Source organism: Enhydra lutris, unplaced genomic scaffold (assembly GCF_002288905.1).
Source record: "Enhydra lutris kenyoni isolate GAN:26980312 unplaced genomic scaffold, ASM228890v2 scaffoldscaffold13, whole genome shotgun sequence".
Lineage (NCBI taxonomy): Eukaryota > Metazoa > Chordata > Mammalia > Carnivora > Mustelidae > Enhydra > Enhydra lutris.
The window spans coordinates 56676431-56697428 of record NW_019154097.1 but is presented as its reverse complement, the minus strand read 5'-3'; the positions used below and the strand labels follow the sequence as shown (position 1 = coordinate 56697428).

The window sequence follows — 20998 nt, the reverse complement described above, 5'->3', positions numbered from 1 at the left end:
TAACAAGCAGGAAAATGTAAAATTTCCTTTTATCATCAGCCTTCTCCTACAAATGACCTAGATTTTTTTCCCCCTTTTTGAAATCTCAGAAGCCACTTACCTTTAGGAAAATTATCAAAGAGGTCAGACTTTTTTTTCACTATCCTTCTTTTCTCTCCACTCTTATCCTCTTGCTTCAGCACTGTGTTAGACTGCTAAGACTGCCGTAACAAAATACCCCAGACTGGGTGGCTTAAACAACAGAAATTTATTTTCTTACATCTCTGAAGGCTGGAAGTGCAAGGTCAAGGTGTTGGAAGGTTTGGTTTTTGCTGAAGCCTCTCTCTTTGGCTTGTAGGGGGCTGTCTTCTTACTGTGTCCTCACATGACCTTTTCTCTGTGCATGTACATCCCCAGTGTCTCTTCCTCTTACAAGGACACCATCCATTTGTGTCCCTTATGACCCTTATGACATCATTTAGCCTTAATCAACTCTTTAAATGTCCTACCTCCAAATACAGCTATGTTGGGGCTTAAGTTTTCAATATATGAATTTAGGGGAGATACAATCCATATTTTATAAAAGGTACCCGGTATTCTATTTCATTCTTCACTCTCCCTACGTGCCACTCTGTCTCTGTTCCCAGGAAGGAGTATTACAGACCCATGTCCATTACTTGTAAACATGCAAACAACTGTCGATGGGTTAGACACGTTCAAGTTGGGTGTGAATCCTCAGGCCAGTGGAGGAAGTCAAGTCTCCACCAACAGACAAAGTCATAGAGCTAAGGACAGAACTGGAGTCGGAAGTCCCCAGGCTATGAGGATTAGAAAGTATGCACCACACTTGCATGATGAGAGATTATACTTTTTAAGCCCAGAGTTGGAAAAGTAAAGACAGTTTCTCTCTTCTCTGTCATCCATTTAACACTTTCTATACACAAAAATATCAAAAAGACAATTGAAGAGAAACACCCTTTTCTTATTCCCAGGTCTCCCTGAGTTGCTCACTAGTGGTCAGAGTACACAGGTATAGAGTATTTCTCAGAGTACAGTTTGGGCTTCTTTTTTTAGGAGGGTATCTCTGAAACCCTAGAAAACAATCCCAGTGGTCTGGCATTGGGCAGAGGGGGTGTTGCCTGAGTGTTTCCAGTGAGCCACAGCATCACCCCATCGCTGCAGGCTCACCCTGTGGACCCAACATTCCATCAGAGGCTGGTGTCGACCAGTTGCCCAGGCTGTTGTAGCACCTGCTTCCTTCTGTTTATGACATTAAGAACTTTCTTCCTGGGACCAAGCTGCATTTGTATACTCTGAAGGTCCTCATCAGAGCAAAGCAACAGAGCTTCTAGATCAATCTGCTCTCTCATGAAAATGGGAAGGAATTCTTCCAGATGATGGGACTGCAAAAATATTTCCAGAGGAGTAGCATCAACCACATCTTCCTCCCACTCCACTTCATCCTCATCCCAAGGCAGATCGTCTTCATGGCTGTTGTCCTCTTCCTCTCTACCAGCCTCGGCTTCATCAGCCTCTGCTGCTCCTTGTCTCTGCAGCAATTCGCTGCTCATTTTAAACCCTAACTCCCTCTTGCTGTCTGAGATGTCTTCGGCACTTGATAGTTTGTTCCTTCTAAAAACAATATTTCCTAGACCTGGACGGTTGAGAATGGATTCATGTTGCACACAACTGCCCTCCTCTTCTGAAAACTGGAGCTTGTCTTGGAAATCCCCTGAGAATCTGTCTTCTTCCTCTTCTCTGAACACTTCCATCACATTCCTCTGCTCACTTCTGCTCTCCTTTCCTACCTGCTCTGCTGTGTCTTTGTTCTTCTTGAACTTTATCTTGAAGGTGTCTTTAATGCCCTTAGACAGGGACCCAAATGTACCAGAAGCAGAAGCTTTTGAAAGGGATGACATGGAGGAGGAAAGAGTCCCAGATTCCTCCTTGTTGTAGTTTCGAGCCATCTTACTGTCATGCTTCTCTTGGAGCTTCTCACATTCCTTGATCTGCCTCCTGGCATTCTTCTGAGCTTGCTCCTTCAGCCTGATAACTTTCTTGGGGTTCATGATATTCTGGGCAGTGGCAGCCTTATCCAGGAGAGCAACACATTCATTTTGTTCTCTGCTGGCAGCAGCATCCAGCGGAGACTGTAAGTTGTTGTCCAGGGCAAAGATGTTGGCACCAAAGTTGACCAGGAATGAAACACAGTGGGTATGACCATTGGAGGCTGCAACGTGCAGAGGAGTATTTCCCCAGATGTCGCATCTATTGGGGTCCCCTCTAGAAGAGAAAATATGAAAAATACATACAAAAAGTGTTTTTTCTTAGAATGTGAGGTCCAAAAAAAATAGAAATACTAATAAAAATGCTAATCCTGCCTCAGCATTCTGAAAGTCCAGCTATATCACATCTAGCCATCATAGGATCAGAAACAGAAAGAGCTCATCTCTACCTTTTATCTCCTTTTTAGAAGCAGGGAAAGCTTTCCAAGAACTCTCCCAAAAAAGCAACTTTCATGTCTTGTTGTCCACAATTGGGTCACATGCCATTTCTCTTCTCTAGGAAGAGAAAAAGAGCTACCATTTTTAACTTAAGTAGTTTAAAATCTTCCCCCGCAGTTAGGGATAAGATTATCCAGTGGTGTGCTGGTAAATGTTTAACAACCTGTAAAGGGGGGAGATCAAATCTCTGATTTATAGCATGTGCCAGTTTTTGGTTGTAAATACACCCACCATGGCAAAATCCAAGCTACTAATGTTATATTACTGGACATGGAGTTGGGAAGAGATGTACAGTACACCTTTGTAAATTATAAAGGTACACCTTTATAAATTATTCCCACCATACATATAGGTATAATAGATATGCAAAATCTTAAGAGTATAGATAATAGTAAAATGTACTCAAATCATTAAGAAGTGTTAAGTTTTGAGTATTTAAAAATACAGTTTGTTAAATTTTAAGTTTAAATACTTTATTTTTAGTAATGACTCTTTAACAGACTCTCAGACTTCTGAAAACTTAGAATCATTTCTCATGAGCTGGTAAGAGCAGGTTTTCACTCTAACAGTGTTACCTCACCAGAGTCACGGGTAGGAAAACAAATAACTGAACAAAACTGGGATCCCATCAGCAAAAAGAGGGGAATGAATATTGGGTAGGTAACCATATCTACTATAACCAGTATTCATATAAAGGGTAGAACATTTCCATTGATTCCCCAACTTACTTCCCTGTAATTACAGTGTCCCCTATGTGAATAGTTCTATAACAGTTTGGGGTGGAATTAGAGGCACTGTTAGATGGCCAGAAACCCCAGGCCAGCACAGGAACAGTCACTTGGTCAACGCTCAGTAAACATGTGTGAGATGAATGAATGCCTAATGGAATCTTGCCCCAGGCTACAACCACACGTCTCCTATGAGATGGTGAGTTACAAACAGACGCAAACAGAAAGTAAAGTAGTAATTTATAGTTACTATGGCTCTGGCCTTAAGCCCAAACCCCTGCTGAGAACTCTAATAATACCGGGACTAAAGGTCATCTTCCCCCACCCTAGACTAGATCACCAAATCAGAACCTCACTAAACTTTCCCCAGGCTGGCCCTGTGGGAGGTCAGGAAAGAGGGCCTGAGAAGGCCTCTTGACATTCTTGGTGAGTAGGATGTGGAAAGAGGAGAGAAGATCTGTGCCCTTGCGACAGCCACCTCAACGCTCTGGGGACGCTTCCACTATTCCGTGCTACTCAAAGTTTGGTCTCTGCTTCACTAAGAGTGCCGGCGGCTGCTAGTTTTCTACAAATGCGGAATCTTGGACCCCTGCCCAGACTTCCTAAATCAGGATCTGAAGTTAACAAGATCCCAAGGTGATATATAGGCTCACTGCAGATTGAAAAGAGTCCTACTGCTTAATGCAGCCCAACCGGTGTCCAGTAATTTAATGGATCAGATATATAACTCCTCTTGGGAACCCCTGATCTCCTCCCGCTCTTCAGTTATGAGCATCTATACATTCAGTGCCATCCCAGCCAAAACCGTCATCATCTCCTTCTTGGATAAAGACCAGTATAATTATCAGAGGGATAAAATAAGGCTCCAAGTGCCTAACTCATTGGTCTGGTGTGACACAGGCAGCACACCTGGGATCAGGCACACCTGGGATCAGAATAAGGATAAAATAAGGCTCCAAGTGCCTAACTCATTGGCCTGGTGTGACACAGGCAGCACACCTGGGATCCCAGCACACCTGGGATCAGAAGTCGAATGGTCTCCAGCACAATAGAGTCTTACCTTAACACACCTCGGTTTTTCTACCTGCCCAGCTACAAGGCCTCAAGCTGAACTTTTATAGGACTCGGTGTCCTCCTCTGGATGAGGATGAGGATAATTTTCATGGAGTTGTTATGTGAAAAAGTTAACATAAAGCATTAGACATATGCTTGGTACCTAGTTAATCTCCAATAAACTTTATTATAATTTCCCTTGTCTCTAAACTCATAATCCCTAATTTCATATATTTACTTTTTCCTCACACCCATCTGATGAATTTCTGTAATAGCACCGTAATAGCGTCTGCAACTTTTTAACACTTGAAATCTTACTTAATTTGTCCAACATTTACGTGCCAATCTCCCTAATTAGATAATAGGCCTCGGAGGGCCACACTTGTGTCTTTTTGTCCTTTGTGTCGGATCTCCCAGCAGAAGTCTCAGACTCAACCCAAAGAAACCAAGCAGGTAGCTGAATGGAGCCATGTTTCTTCTTTCTGAAAAGTCATAGCTGAGTGCAAGCTCCAATGCAAAAGGAGAGCGGTAGTTCAGAAGCATCTGACTGCCACCTTGAATCCCAGCGGACACAATATAGCCAGACCTTCCATTTTCCAAACGGAGCCCGAAGTCAGGAATTTCATGCGGGATTTTTTTTTTTTTTTTGAAATGTTGGCTCAAATTTAAAAGAAAAATACTGTGAAGTCCAAATAAAACACATTTGTGGACTAGATCCAGCCCATAAGCTGGCCGCTGGCAACTTCCTTCTGAGCAGAGAACAGCGTGAACAGATGCCCATATGGGTGATGTTAAACATGGCATATCTGGGGGACCAGGAGGACATTTCAGCGTGACCAGAGTGCATGGAGATGGGGGCGAGAGAAATCCAGGCAAAGAGGAAGGTAAGAAAATGAAATTTAATCTAAGGAAAGCAAATATTAAATAAGACAGTTCTGTTGGGCAGTCACTTCCAAGAGATTTGGTCAGTACTCCTGATTTGTTTTGGATCAAAGGAAAGCTCTTCCAGCCTTTGCACAAATGTATACCTTAGGGGGGCACGTAGTGCCTCACCCCCAAAGCTGTAGTTTTACTTTTTATTTATTTTAACCAAGCACCATATCTAAAAGACTCCTTAAGTACTCTAGACATCAAAGAAGGATTGTTAAAAACATCCAAGATGGGGGGCGCCTGGGTGGCTCAGTGGGTTAAAGCTGCTGCCTTCGGCTCGGGTCATGATCCCAGGATCTTGGGATCGAGCCCCGCATCGGGCTCTCTGCTCAGCAGGGAGCCTGCTTCCCTTCCTCTCTCTCTCTGCCTGCCTCTCTGCCTACTTGTGATCTCTGTCTGTCAAATAACTAAATAAAATTAAAAAAAAAAAAAATCCAAGATGGTACTATAAACCTAAACAAAAACATACTGGTTAAATTTGCTGAAATTATTATTGAATTGGATAACTTAAAAAAGATATTACTGAGCGGAGTGAGCTATGATGGGGATGTTTTTTTTTTTTTTTTTATTTGTCAGAGAGAGAGGGAGAGAGAGCGAGCACGGGCAGACAGAATGGCAGGCAGAGGCAGAGGGAGAAGCAGGCTCCCCGCCAAGCAAGGAGCCCGATGTGGGACTCGATCCCAGGACGCTGGGATCATGACCTGAGCCGAAGGCAGCTGCTTAACCAACTGAGCCACCCAGGCGTCCCTATGGTGGGGATGTTAAGGGTAGTAAGAAGTTTAGGTTAAATCTACTTGCTTTGAGACAAGTAAAGTAGTGGAATTTTCCTTTCTCAAGAGAACTTAAATGAACCTTTCAAAATAGGAGGAAGAACATGAAGAAAACCTTGAGATGACCCCAAAGATGGGTCTCATTTTAAGAAAATTTCAAATGCAATATTTCAGATTTATAGATGAAACTGTTGGAAAGATAATTCAGGAGTTTCCCCTCAGGCTATTCCCACCAGTTTCTAAAGCTGGATTGGTATTGTCACTAAATAGGCAATTTGCTTATATTAACTTACTCTGAGCATCTGGTCCTTTTCAATTCTTTCTTTTGGAGTTGATTTGATTTTTTTTTTTTTTTTTTTTTTTTTTTTTTTTGGTGAAGCTGTTCTCAGAAAACAATATCAGTCTTTCAAAAAGGTTTTTCTACATAAAGAATATTTGGACTTACTAATAATCAAAGAAATGTAAATGAAAACAATGTACTACCATTTTCCTGCCCATCAGATAAGCAAGGATTAAAAAGAATAGTAATACTCAGTTTTGGCAAGAGTATTGGCAAATAAACATTGATGAAGGAATTATAAAGTGGTTCAAATTTCCTGGCACAATATGTGCCAAAAGCTTTTAAAACATAGCACTCTCTTGAATCAACAATTCTGCCTTTAAGAGTTTATTCTAAGGAAATATTAGACCTTTGTACAAAGATGAATAAGCAAGGATGTTCATTTCAACTTATTTATATGTTAAAAGACTGGATTCAAATTTAAATGTCATGAATAAGCAACTGATTAAATAAATTATGATGAAACCATAACCATGTAGTTGTTAAAAAACAGTGGAGTAGATTTCTCCTTTAAAGTTACAAATGGAAAAAAAAAGTTCAAATGGTCCATAGTCTATTCTTAAATAATTAGAATCAAGCTTTAGAATAGTTTGTATAACATGATTGCCTTTTATAAGGGGGGAAAATGTGCTTGTGTGTATATGTTCACAAAGGAAAAAGTCTGGAAGAATATATGCCCAAATGTTAATGACTGTGAAAATTGGTTTGATTTTTATTTTATTAAATGTCTTTCTTTCTTTTTTTTTTTAAGATTTTATTTATTTATTTGACAGAGACAGAGAGAGAGAGAAAGCCCAAGTAGGCAGAGTGGCAGGGAAAGGGAGAAGCAGGCTCTCCACTGAGCAGGGAGCCGGATGCAGGGTAACCCCAGGATCCTGGGATCATGACATGACCCGAAGGCAGCCACTTAACCAGCTGAGCCACCCATGCGCCCCTAAATATGATTTTCTAATAACACTGCAAAATGTTGCAATAAGTGTGTGTTCCACTAAGAATCAGGGAGGAAGAGGCACTTAGGTGGCTCAGTTAGTTAAACATCTGACTTCTGCTCAGGTCATGATCCAGGGGCCCTGGGATTGAGTTCTGCATAGGCCCCCTTTCTCAGCAGGGAGCCTGCTTCTCCTCCTCGGGCTCCCCCTGCTTGTACCCACTCACACCCTCTCTCTCTCTGTGTCAAAAAAATAAATAAAATCTTGAAAAAAAAAATCAAGGAGGTATATCACTTGCTTCCATTAGAAAAAGAAACAAAACTAAAAAAATCCATGTACACTTTATAGGCAAAATGGAATTTTGTTAATTGGGGCCATCTTCCAAGTGTAAGATAACATATGTAATTACTGCTCTTTTCATCTTTAAATTTTGAAAAGAAAGAAACAATTTTTAACAAAGCCAGATATTGGATATTAATGGTTACCACGTGAGCCACTGTCAATGATGAATGATTGATTAACATCTAAATTCAATTTGTAATTTGTTTCCCTTTTTAAGCCCCTTAAATCTAATTGGCAAACTGATCTCACACAGCTCCTAAACTATGGTCAGTATGGGAACCTAAGAAAACCTGGACAACATTTTTTTCAACCTGTGTACCTCAGGGAAACTTAACACAACAGAACATGGGGCCTCACCTTCCTCTTCCTCCACCCACCACAACATCCAGTCAACTGTAATTGATTCAGCATCCAAACTGCCACTCAAATCCACCCCTGTTTCCTCATCCCCATGGCCACTGCCCTTGTCCAGTTTGTCTCTCATCTCAACCACTGAAATGCCCCGGAACATTTTCTGTGCCTGCTATACAGGTGCCCAAACAAGTTCTGTAAACACAAATCTACCACGTCAGTTACCCTGAGTAAACCTGACAATGGCTTTTTGTGTCTTTGGGACAAAGTTCAATTAACTCCCCAACAGAGTTTCCAAGGCTCTTGTGAGCTGGTCTTCCTCCTTAAATCCTGGCCTCTCCCCGTGAAATCCACACCCAGCCATGCTCAGCTTCAGTGTCTGGAATGCACAGCGCTCTCACTTGCAGGAAACATTCTTCCTTCCATCTTCTGGAAAGAAGCTTCTTCTCACCTTTCAAGTCCCAACTCCAAGGCTCTGGAAAGCCTATCCACACTCCTTGGATTGGGATAGATGCCTGTGTTACTGATTTAGTGCTGCCTTTTCCCCCCTTTGTAACCTATATCAAACATGACTTACTTAATTTCTATCTTCCTCTTAAATTTGATCACCATGAGGAGGGGAATGGTGTCTCTCTTGTTCATCCCAGCATCTCCAGTGGCCAATAAAATGGCCGGTACATTGCAGATATATATATAAATCAATATGTACGAATTTGAAATTAACTCACTTAGCGCCTTTATTAACATTTTCTTTTTTTTCCTTTTTTTAATGTATTGGGTTACAGTTGCCAACACTGCCTAGCCCCTCTGGTAACAAGCAGAAGAAAAGAGCTAGCTAATTCCAGCATTAGAACTTTGGAGGGTGGTGTGTGGTCATGTGTATGTATCTAATAGCTAGTAAAGTTCAGACAGGCTGAGGTTCCCTTTAATAGCTTGTAAAGCCAACTACTTCATCTAAAAATCACGGGCTTGAGTTAGGACTGAATATTAATAAAAGGCTGTGGGATCATAATGCCACAGACAAAAAATAAATAAAAAATAAATAAAAAACACACCATTTGTTCCAATCACGTTTGACATCTTCAAGTCAAGTAGAACAGTGATTCATTTTTAAAGAGTCAACCGTTTACATTTCAGGGAAAAGATTTTTAAAAGCACAGAATTAAAATATATGTCCCATCCCCAAGGCAGATAACAAAGCCTAAAGGCTCAGAATCATTCTCTTTGTGGCTCATAAGGGACAAGCCATCCCCGTGGTGCCAGCTGTTAGTGTGAAAGGAGCACGTCCAGGCAGTTTTCTCCCTTTCTCTAAAAAGCCAGTTATTTACACAGTCTATAAAGGACAAAATATTTTCATTGACTTCCCTGTTTCTTGCTGTTGTCTGCAAAATCCTACCAGAAGCACCGTCTCCAATCAAAACTACTAGGTTGAACTCACCCTCGGCTGCAGATTATTTCTAGGGCTTCCAGATTCCCATGATAGGCTGCCAGGAGTGTGGGAGTCATGCCATCTTCGTCGGAAAGATTCAGATCTCTCTTAGTAGCCTCTTTCAGAAGTTCCAGGTAGCTATCACTAGCCGCTTGGTGGTAGCGAGTGGACATTTTTTCTGCTTGCCAAAGCCTGGCCAGATATCACTCTCTAGGCAGAGCAGATGGTCAGTGAAGCAGCCTTCCTACAAAGCTGGTTAATCAGTGACAAGGTAGCGTGTCACCCCAGGACAAAGCTCATTCCAGCCTCCCCCCATGGAAGGCAGCCAGAAAGGTTCATGGCCCTGACCTTGGACCTTTCCTTTCTGGCATAGCTAGGACATCGAGTATTGAGGCCTGCTGGGTTCATCTTTCGTGCTGTGAGTCACATTTAATTTATGTCCATTAGCAAGTCTTGAATGTAATATTGGTCATCTAGGCACAGAATGTACAAAATAATTTCCAAACAATTCAGAACTAGTCTAGTTCTCGGGGGAGGGTCTATTTTTTAAAACTCTTTTATTGAGGTATAATTTATATACTATGAAATTCACATTTAAAGTGTATTAATTCAAAGATTGTTAGCAAATTTACAGTGGTGCAAGTATCACTATAATCAAATTTTAGAACATATCTATCACTCTTATAATATTCCTCATGTTCATCTGTAGTCAGTCCCCATTCCCATGCCCAACCTCAGGAAACCACTAATCTGTGTTCTGTCTCTGTAGATTTGCTTTATATAGGCATTTCATATAAATGGAATCGTAAAATATATGGTCTTTCTGTCCAGAGATTTTTTTTAAGCTTCACATAATTTTTTGAGGTTCATTCATTTTTTAGCATGTAGCAATACTTCTTTTTTATTGCTGAGTAATATTCTATTATGCCAATATACCAAATTTTCATTATTCACCCAGTAGCTGATGGACATTTAGATTGTTCCCTCTTTGGTTTTATGAGTAATGCTGCTATGAGCATTGAAACGCGTGTCTGTGTAGACATATAATTTTTTTTGACATATAATTTTATGCCTCATTTTGTGTGTCATGTTTATACCAAAGAGTGGAATGGCTGGGTTATACGGCAATTTATATTTGACTTTTTCAGAAATTGCCAAATTGTTTTCAAGAGTGACCAGACTGTTGTTTTACAGTCCCACCAGCAATGGATGGTGAAAATTTCTCCATATCCATGTAGCCTCTATTGTCTTTTTGTTTATGGCTATCCTCAGTGGGTGTGAAGTGGTATCATTCTGGTTTTAATTTGCATTTCCTACTGATTAATGATGTTGAGCATATTGTCACTGTGCTTACTAGCCATTCTTTCATCTTATATTTAAATTCTTTGGCCATTTTTCTCATTGGGATATTATCATATTATTGAGTTACAAGAGTTCTCTAAAGATTATTTATTGATTTATTTCAGAAAGAGATTATTCATTCATTTATTTATTTCAGAAAGATTATTTCTGAAATAAGATTATTTATTTATTTATTTCAGAAAGAGCGAGTATACAAGCAGCAGAAGGGAGTGGGGTGGACAGGCCAAGGGAGAAGGAGAAGCAGGCTCTCCGCTGAGCAGGGAGCTGGATGTAAGGCTCCATTACAGGACCCTGGGATCATGACCTGAGCCAAAGGCAGACACTTAACCGACTCAGCTACTCAGGTGCCCCAGACTTCTTTATATATTTTTGACAAAATTTCTTTACCAGATTTCTTTTAAACTGAATGAAAATGAGAACACAACATCTCGAAATTTATAGGATGCATGTAAAACAGAGCTTGGGGAAGAAATCAGCAATTTTATGACTGGTTCAGAAAAGGAGAAATATCTCAAATCAATAATTTAAACTTCCACCCTAAGGAAAGGAAGAAACAATAGAAAAATTAATATAAATAAAGAGCATAATGTAAAACCAAAAAAAATGTTCAAATCTATCTGTAATAAAAATAAATGTAGGGGCACCTGGTTGGCTCAGTGGGTTAAGCCTCTGCCTTCGGCTCAGGTCATGATCTCAGGGTCCTGGGATTGAGTCCCACATCGGGCTCTCTGCTTGGCAGGGAGCCTGCTTCCTCCTCTCTCTCTATCTCTGCCTGCCTCTCTGCCTGCTTGTGATCTCTCTCTGTCAAATAAATAAATAAAGTCTTAAAAAAAGAAAAAAATGTAAATGGATCAAGTTCATCAGTCAGAAGACCCAGCCATATCTTATTTCTAATAGAGCTAAAATATAAAATTGCAGAAAAATTGAAAACAAAAAATGGAAAAGTTTCATCAAGAAAATGTTGACAGGGGCACCTCAGTGGTTCAGTTGGTTAAGCATTCAACTCTTTATTTCCTCTCAGGTCATGATTTCAGGATGGTGAGATAGAGCCCTGCTGTGGACTCTGCACCCCGCATGGAGTCTGCTTGAAATTCTCTCTCTCCCTCTGCCTTTCCCTGCCACACACAAGCACGTGCACTCTCTCTCTCTTTCTCAATAAATAAATCAAATCTTAATAAAAAGGAAATACTGACCAAAAAAATGATATAGCTATATTTACATCAGACAAAATACAGTTTAAGCCAAAAAAAATATTGCTAGGGATAAAGACAGATAATATGTAATGATGAAAGGAAAAAATCATCAAGAAAATATGATAGTCCTAAACTTGTATGTACATAATAACATAGCCCCAAAATAGAAAAAAAATTAATACAATTAGAAGAGAAAGAACAAATCCACAATCACAGTAGATTTTAATACACCATCTTGACATTATATATCAGACTAAAGATCAGTAAAAATACAAAAGATCTGAACACAGTTAAAATGCTTGATTTAACAATCCTATGTAGAACTCTATACTCTTTAGAAAATATGTGTTCCAGGACGCCTGGGTGGCTCAGTTGGTTAAGCAGCTGCCTTCGGCTCAGGTCATGATCCCAGCGTCCTGGGATCGAGTCCCACATCGGGCTCCTTGCCCATCAGGGAGCCTGCTTCTTCCTCTGCCTCTGCCTGCCATTCTGTCTGCCTGTGCTTGCTCTCTCTCCCTCTCTCTCTCTCTGACAAATAAATAAATAAAATCTTTAAAAAAAAAAAAAAAAAAGAAAATACGTGTTCTTTTCTTTTTTTTTTTTTTTAATTTATTTGACAGACGGAGATCACAAGTAGGCAGAGAGGCAGGCAGAGAGAGAGGAAGGAAAGCAGGATCCCTGCTGAGCAGAGAGCCCTATGCGGGGCCCGATCCCAGGACCCTGGGATCTGACCTGAGCCGAAAGCAGAGGCTTTAACCCACTGAGCCACCCAGGCGCCCCAAATACATGTTCTTTTCAAGCAAACAGAAAATTTTTATAAAAGTTGTCCCCCTAATAGAACCAGTACAGGCCTCAGTAAACATCAGATGAGAAGAAGTGTTGAAAATGGAGGAGAAGGAAGTTTCTCAACTCCAGCAGTATTTATGACTTGGACCTAAACTCTCCTGTGAAACAGTAAGACATCTGAGTTTGTTTGTTTGTTTTTTTAATAGTAAATATCCTGGTACCCTTTGGCATCTGCTTGGAAAAACTTCTTCAAAGGGGGTTGAACTTAGACCTAGAAGACCTGAAGTCCATATGATCTAGAAGAAATTACAGCATCTACTTGAATCTCCATTTCTTTGTGAAGAAAAAATATTAAAATATTAAAAATATTAAAATCAGGGAATATTGCTCATGATCATATCATCATCTAAGCTTATAGTAGTGAAAGTGAAATGAGATAAAATTTCTTACAAACTGTAAAGTATGGTTTTATAAATGGGAAGAAGCCATGTGATTGTGGCTAAGGGAGTAGAGAACTAAAACTTAGTAATTGGTCTTTTTTTCTTATTTTCTACCGTACTTCTCCAAGTACAAAGGGAAAAAATTGGTAGGAGATGATGAGGGCAGAGATTAATGAAAATAAGACAGATTTTGCATATAATTTAGACCCTAACTGTTCATGAGGGGTCTAGGTAATTGTGGGGCAACTGTGGCTTGTAACTTTATGTTTTGATGGTAATTGGCCTTGTGGAAATAAGTAGTTGAATCTGTTCCAACAGTATGCTGTTGGGCTCTTTGAAGCTCAGAGAAAAATATCTGCTCTATACATTAGTGGAGAGACTTTATGGGTCAGACTTAAATGTCCATGACCCTCTCCCAAATTGTTCCATTACCAAGCAAGGCAAGGCCTTCATCAACTTCTCTTGTAACAAAAACCTGCCCTTCCCCCACCTGCCTATACTCTGCCATATTAGTGTAACTTTAGAGAAACATCTAGCTATGGACTTCTATGTTCCTCTGGCTGCCACTTAGGTTCAAAGGGAGTAGGCTTCCTTTCCTCCTTTGTTTTCTTGAACCCTCACTTATTACCTGACATTTCAAGCATTTAACTATTTTACTTTTGAGAGGCCCTAGACCCCAATACTCTTTTTTTTGCCAATGACCCACGAAAAAAGGGTTAATTGGGAGCCCAGGGAAAGCACTTGGAAAGAGTCTCTCACTAAGGGTCTCCCCCTCCATGCAAAAAGCAAAGGCATTGTCCACTTTTTACTGCTGTGTTTATCATTTTCTGGCCTCTCCTGCCACCACCCAGCTACATGACAGCTGAGTGTTGTAAGCAGTTGTCCCATCTACCCTGGAATCCAATCCTGGCTGAGAGGAAGTAGCCCTTGGATGGAGAATTTACCTGGGATTCTGTCTTATCTATAAAACAGAGTCCTGTGTGTTCCTTTGCCCAGGGAGAGAGATGGAAGTAACAAAGATTAGTAGTAGTTGGTACCTCCAGTCTACACCAAGGCAAACCAATGCCAGCAAAGTGGAAACCAAACTTCTCCTTTGTTCTGAAAAACCATTCATTGCTAATTGGGAAAGAAATTCAATGGCTCATGCAATCCAGAAACACATATTTTTATTAATGAGATTACCCTCTAAACCTCAAGAGATCCGGTTTTCAAAAGCAGCCTGTATTTGTTCTCCAAAGCTATTCATGCCTAATTACAGAGGAAATTCACTTGTATGGTAGGGAAGCACATTTTCACCTAATAAGGAAAAAGAAAAGACCTAAGCAAAATGTTTGCTTTTAACAAGATTACTTCATCTAATGAGCATCTTACTATGAATTCTAATGAAAATAAAAGCAAAAACAGAAAGTGAAAATAATTAAAAAGGATTACAAAAGCCCTGTTGTTGCACAGAAAACTTACAGGAATTAAGCAAGGTCATAAAAGGCATCATTAATACACGACTTTATGTGCTGAACTTGGGTTTGTGAGAAACCTACCTGTTGAGGTAAAGACATTTTCAAGTCCATTATCCAGAAAATGTCACTTACACATGTATTTTTTTTCTCCTCTGCATAGCAATAAAACTCTTCAACCTCTCTAATGTGGATTTTTCCTATTCAAAAGAGACTGAAAAACCTTGCTTCTTATTTAAACACGTATACCACTCTTAAAATACGGAGAAACTTTCTTTCCCACGTTGAAGGTCATTGGTGGTATTTTTCTTAGAAACATTGTTAAATACAAACATGAGGCAATCAAAGGAACCATTGTCTGCACTTTGTTTTTTTCTTCTCCAAATGAAAACATTTATGAAAATATTTAGGTGGGTAAGTCGACTATTAAAATTGTAATGTCCCTGAAGTATTGATTGGGCTTAATTTATTCACATAAGTTTCAAGCCATTCAAAGCCCCATTTCTCTGCCAGAAAAACAGACAGAGCTGTTATTGTACCATCTGGTTTGCATGAGGAATCTCTTGGCATCTCTTAACTGCACATTTTATAAATGCTAAATCCCAGATGGCATTACATTGTAACAGTGGAGAGTTTTAGAAAGGTTTCCAAAAACAAATTCTTTAAAATGTGAACACTGGATAGTCTAAGCAGGGACTATGAATTTAAATTCTACACTTCAATCAGCTGGCTTTATTAGCTAGACAAATTTCCTTTTTCTTTTGCCTTTTCCCCTTTCTCCTTAATTAGTGGCTCTGTGAATTGAGGACTTCAATTAATAAACTCATAGGACATGAATACTTACCCAAAGCTTAAGTTCTTAAAAAAAATTGCAAGAACAATGATCACTGGGAAACCAATATTCGCTGCCATTTTGTTTCAAGATGGCAGAATTTACCACAAGGGAGTATGTTTTAGTACCCTTTAGCAGATCATCAAATACCATCAAAACCATTCAGTTCTCTCAAAGCTGATAGTTGGATTGGAAACCAGGCAAATGTGAACACCATGCATTGTGTTGAAACAAAGTTCTAACACAGTAACGGTTAAGAACACAGATTCTTAAGTCAGAGACTGACAGACACTAAACCAGAAATTAGATTCTGACGTTCATTTGGACAGATTACTTCCGAGTTTCATTTTCTTGCCAATAAAATGAAGAGAAAACTCCACAGAGTTATTGCAAGTAATATTATTTACAGGGCTGTTGCAAGTAACTAGATAGAGTTAGTCTTTGTAAAATACTTCACACAGTGTGTGGTGTATAGTCATTACTCAATGAACGTAAATTAGTAGTCATCCTACTGGAAATAGAAGCAGAAGTAGAGTAGAAGCAGAACTACTACTACTAGAAAAGTAAGAACTCTCTCCCCATTCTTTAGGTCAATCATAGATGTATAATTACTGCATTTTCTTTTTTTTATATTTTATTTATTTATTTGACAGAGAGAGATCACAAGTAGGCAGAGAGGCAAGCAGAGAGAGAGGGGGAAGCAGGCTCCCTGCCGAGCAGAGAGCCCGATGCGAGGCTCGATCCTGGGGCCCTGAGATCATGACCTGAGCTGAAGTAAAAGGTTTAACCCACTGAGCCACTCAGGCGCCCCTAATTACTGCATTTTCTTAAAACTTCTTTTCTCTGCATTTTTTCCTAAGTAACAACAACTAGGACTTGGGTTTTTTGGTCCTATCCCTTACCATGTTACAGTAAAATGAGAACATATTTTATAGTCACACACAGTTGTATCTCAATCTGAGAATATGTATTTGTCTTCTAGGGCTACCACAATAAAGTGCCTCAAACTTGGTGGCTTAGCCAACAGAATTTTTTTCTTATAGTTCTGGAAGTTAGAAATCTGAAATCAAAGTGTCAGCAGGGTTGGCTCCTCCTAAGGGCTGTGAGGGACTGTTCTGGGCCTCTGTCCTTGGCTTATAGATGGCTATCTTCTCCTTGTGTCTTCACATTATCTTCCCTTGGTGTATGTCTGTGCCCAAATTTCCTCTTCTGTTAAGGACAGCAGTCATACTGCATTATGGCCCACTCTAATGATCTCATTTTAAGTTAAATTAGAGGTTCTAGCTCTAAATAAAAAGACCTCCAAAGAGCGAGGCTCAGAACTGGCATATTGCCATTTCTACCACATTCTGTTGGTCAAACCAGCCAGATTCAAGGGGGGAAGGAAGGGCACAGGGAATAAGCTGACCTCAAGCATATTATAAGGGACAGCAGTATAGGAAGAAGTGGAAGATTGTGACTTTTGCAACAGATCTCTGCATCAGCTTCAGAACTTTAGTATTTAACATATATTCTATCAACTAAAAGGATAAACTGCATTGCCAAGGAAACCTTTTCTCTATTTCTGTGGTAACCACTACCCTAGCTACCTGTGGAGCAATTCATGTTAATATGTGTATATAAACGGATTTTTATTTAGAGCTTCTGAGCCATCTCTGTCATCCTTTTCCCTAAGCTTCCCTATCCTTATATTTACAGGTCATTGAAACTTCGTATGCCTTTGTCCTAGTTCTTTCTGAGCCCATGATTATCAGGAAGCTTATTCAACTTGGATCTGTCTAAAGAACCAAAGGGGAAAATGACATTAACAATGTAGAGTTACAGTGTTAAAGGAACTACCATATGATGTTCACGAACATTCTCATTGACATAGTCTAACTTAATTTCCCAAGTTAAATTCATATCTGACATTTGAAAGCTATTTTAAGTGCTATTAGCATAGCTGGTAGAAGTTTCTAGACTTCTTATTTATCTTATACTGCTAAATTCTAATTAATGCCATCTTGTACTTCTAAAGCTAACTGAAACTGAGTTTTAAAACACCCCCTCATACATGCACAGACACGCACACACACAGAGGGAAAAAGAGAAAGAAAAATCATAATGAATTAGAGCTTGGGAATGGACATTGAGACCTAGTTTATCACTGGAGCTCTGCTGCTAATTTTCCATATGATCTTGAGCAAGTTACTAAACCTCTTAGGCATCATTTCTTCATTTTACAATAGGGATATGGACTTTGGAAGCCTCATGACCCAAATCCACTCACTAGGGTGTTATACCTTTATTTCAGGAAGTTGGAACCCAGGACCCTTTGATTCTATAGCTTACACTATTCACTTAAATACAACTCAGATTTACTGTTACTGCTGTTATCACTTTAAAGTTATTTTATTTTATTTTTTTAATATTAGGGTCTTTTTTTTTAAAGATTTTCTTTATTTATTTGACAGAGAGAGACACAGTGAGAGAGGGAACACAAGCGGAGGGAGTGGGAGAGGGAGAAGCAGACTTCCCACCGAGCAGGGAGCCGGAGGCCGGGCAGGTCCCAGGATGCTGCAATCGTGACCTGAGTGAAAGGCAGACACTTAATGACTGAGACAACCAGGAACCCCTAAAGTTATTTTAATTGTTATTTTATCACAAGACAATTCAATCAATACAGAAAAAAATAAAGTCAGAAAACAGGAGTTTCCCACCTCCCTATTTCTACGGATGATACAGTACATACATTTCTAACCAGTAGTAGAAGGAGAGCACAAACCAATCGGAACCGACAACAGTTATAAATGGCGAGCATAGCTGGACTGGGCTGGACCGCCTAAAGACCTGCATGGTCTTCTTCCCTGGGTAACACGGTTAGCTCTCCGGAAATGCCTTCCTGGCTTTTGAGTGCAAATGCACATTTATATACCCATGCACAGACACATAAATGTATAGACACACACACGGTTTCTTCCTTTTTTTAAAGTAAAATATGAAAACAATTATACACCTCCAAGCTCCGATTTCATTGTGGACATCTTCAATATCAGCCTCCACAGATCACCTGAATCCACAGATCCATCTTAGTATTTGATGATGGTTCATCTAACCATCTCCTGATGATAACATTAAGGCTGTATTCTATTAATATGTTCATATTGTAGAAAATAAGACAAAAATCTTGGAATTTAAGAATTTTAAACTGTCGTTTGTAAGAACTGGTTTTCAGAAGTAAGGAGGGCACCTGCCCTGATGGGGCAACAACACTCTTGGTCCTATGCATAACAACCTAAAGTTCCCTTCAAGAAATGGCTGGCGATTAGCAAGCGGTAAGTCACCTCAAGACACTCCAGGAGAGACCCATTCGGAGAGGAGAGGAAATACCTTGTAGTGATTGGCAAAGTGTGCTAATGAAATAAGCCTCTGGTGGGCTCACCACCTTCTGAGTGCCCACAGGGATCCTCCTTCTCTCCATGCCTCCCGCTCAGGGCTTTTGTGCTGCCCTTTCATCTCCCAGAACCCCGAGTTTGGGGCTGAGACCAGAGCTGCCCTTCCTAAAGCAAGACCTAACACTCTAGAGAAAAAGCACAGCATGGGGGAAGCGGGGAAAGAGCCTGGGGGTGGGACCTCAGAAGGTAGAGTAACACATTTGCCTATTGGCTCTCTGACCAACTTCTGACCAGGTCTCTCGGAATCATCCCTCCACACTCCATCCTCTATTGCCTTCCCATCATAGTCTTAACCATCATGGTAGAATACCTTCACATTTGCAGAACAGGTGTCACTTTTCAGAAAATACGCTTCAGAGGAAAGGATTAACTGTTGCTATTGTGCCTCTGCTCAGAATCCAAATCCTTTCACCACGTCTACTCCCAGAAACTTGCTTATCTTGGCTTTTGCTCTGGCTCCCCAATTCCTTATAACAGAATGGGTTAATTCCCATGAAGAAGTTAATAACTGCTAGCAACCACTCATTTTCTTGCCTCCCTCCCTCCAGGTATTTGCCAAATTTCCTTGATCTTAAGACTCACCTGGGGTGCTTGTTAAACAATACATCCATCCGCTCTGGATGCTCCCCTGAAGCCTGATTCCACAGCTTTTGGGTGAGACCCAGGAATCTGTGCTGTTAATGAGAGATGCATGTGATGTTTTGATCAAGGAGGTTGGGGAAATACTACTCTAACCTACAATTGCATTTCAGAAACCTGTAATGGGGAGTGGAGATTACTCCTAAAGTTACACCACAAACACAACACAATAATTGCAAATGTGACCCTGCAACTTGCACAGAATTTGAACATTAATCACCTATTAATAGAACAAGGGTTGCAGACATCTAGGTTCTCAAATTGCAGTGAGAGATGCTGAAAAGATATGTCGATTGGGCCTTAGAAAATCTGAGTTCTCAACATGGCTCTGACACTCGGTTGTCAACAGGCTGGGACAAGTTGCTTTGCCTCCTTTTTCCCATGTGTAAACTCCCCACTGGTACAATATGACACTCTTATTTAGATCACTCCTCTCTTTGACCCAGAATTTCTACCTCCAGGAATTCATCCTGGATGAACTGGAAAACGAAGCTTTTTAATGTCCATCATTAGGAACAGTTAAACACTGATTTATCTAGACATTGAACATGAGGCATCCTTAAAAATGGTAATGGCAATCTTTATGTTTGATAAAGAAAATGTCCACCACATGTAAAATAGTGAAAGCTGGTTATGAAACAACTTAAACTTTGATCCGAAGTTGTTGGTTTTAAGTGTGTGTGGTGTTTGTATAAAAAGTCCATAAAGTTACATACCTAAATCTTAGCAGTGGCAAGATTACAGGTGACTTTTTCCTTTGCTCTGTAGCCTTCTATAATGGCCTGCATTTTTTTGCAGTAGTTTTAACTTTTATACTTGGGGTAAATAATATATCATCCATTTTCTTTTTAAAGATTTTATTTATTTATTTGACAGATAGAGATCACAAGTAGTCAGAGAGGGAGGCGGTGGGGAGGGCGGAAACAGGCTCCCCACTGAGCAGAAAGCCTGATCTGGGGCTCGATCCCAGGACCCCAAGATCATGACCTGAGCCAAAGTCAGAGGCTTTAACCCACTGAGCCACCCAGGCACCCCTTTATACCATCCATTTTCTGTAAAGGTTAGTTACCAGGGTAATGTCTCCAATAGCCAGGAGACTAGGGGGATTACTTAAAGGAAATGTGGTATGAACAAGAGATATTCATTCCTCAATAAAACCCACCTCCTTCTTTCACTCTACATTGGAGTTGTAAATATTTTGCCCAAAGAAACTAATTTTGCCCAGTGTTATGGAGAAAAACACCAATTCATTCACCTGGAGCCAATTTCAGGGAGCTCTGGTTTCATGGCAGCCTGCAGAGCACCTGGTAGAATAACAGAAATGCAAGTGTCAGAAAGGGCAGAATGATGCTTCCTTCAGGCCTTCCAGAAGGCCTCTTCTGTTCCAAATCCCTCTTTCTCAGCTGGGAGGGCTGGAGAAGACTCAGGTGTCTCCAATGGGAGAGGGCAGGGTCACATCCTGTTTTCTGCTATAAAAAAAAGGAGGCGCCCACCCACCTACCT

The 20998-nt window shown here is 40.2% G+C and overlaps 1 protein-coding gene across 1 annotated transcript; it reads right to left on the bottom strand.

Annotated features, from left to right (window-relative positions):
• Positions 1-228: 228 nt before the first annotated feature.
• LOC111146425 (ankyrin repeat and sterile alpha motif domain containing 4B) lies at positions 229-19457 on the bottom strand. The gene is made up of 3 exons (XM_022501971.1): positions 19439-19457; positions 9365-9607; positions 229-2262 (listed from the first exon to the last, which is right to left on the bottom strand). Exons 2-3 carry the CDS (start codon positions 9526-9528, stop codon positions 1188-1190), a joined length of 1239 nt encoding a protein of 412 aa, XP_022357679.1. The 5' UTR covers positions 9529-9607; positions 19439-19457; the 3' UTR covers positions 229-1187.
• Positions 19458-20998: the final 1541 nt, after the last annotated feature.

What these genes read in the sequence shown, in the direction of transcription:
- LOC111146425 (XM_022501971.1), bottom strand. Translation starts at nt 9,528, where the DNA reads ATGTCCACTCGCTACCACCAAGCGGCTAGTGATAGCTACCTGGAACTT. An exon ending in GAAATAATCTGCAGCCGAGG is followed by an intron (nt 2,263 to 9,364) that starts GTGAGTTCAACC and finishes TTTCTCTTCTAG; the next exon opens with AGGGGACCCCAATAGATGCG.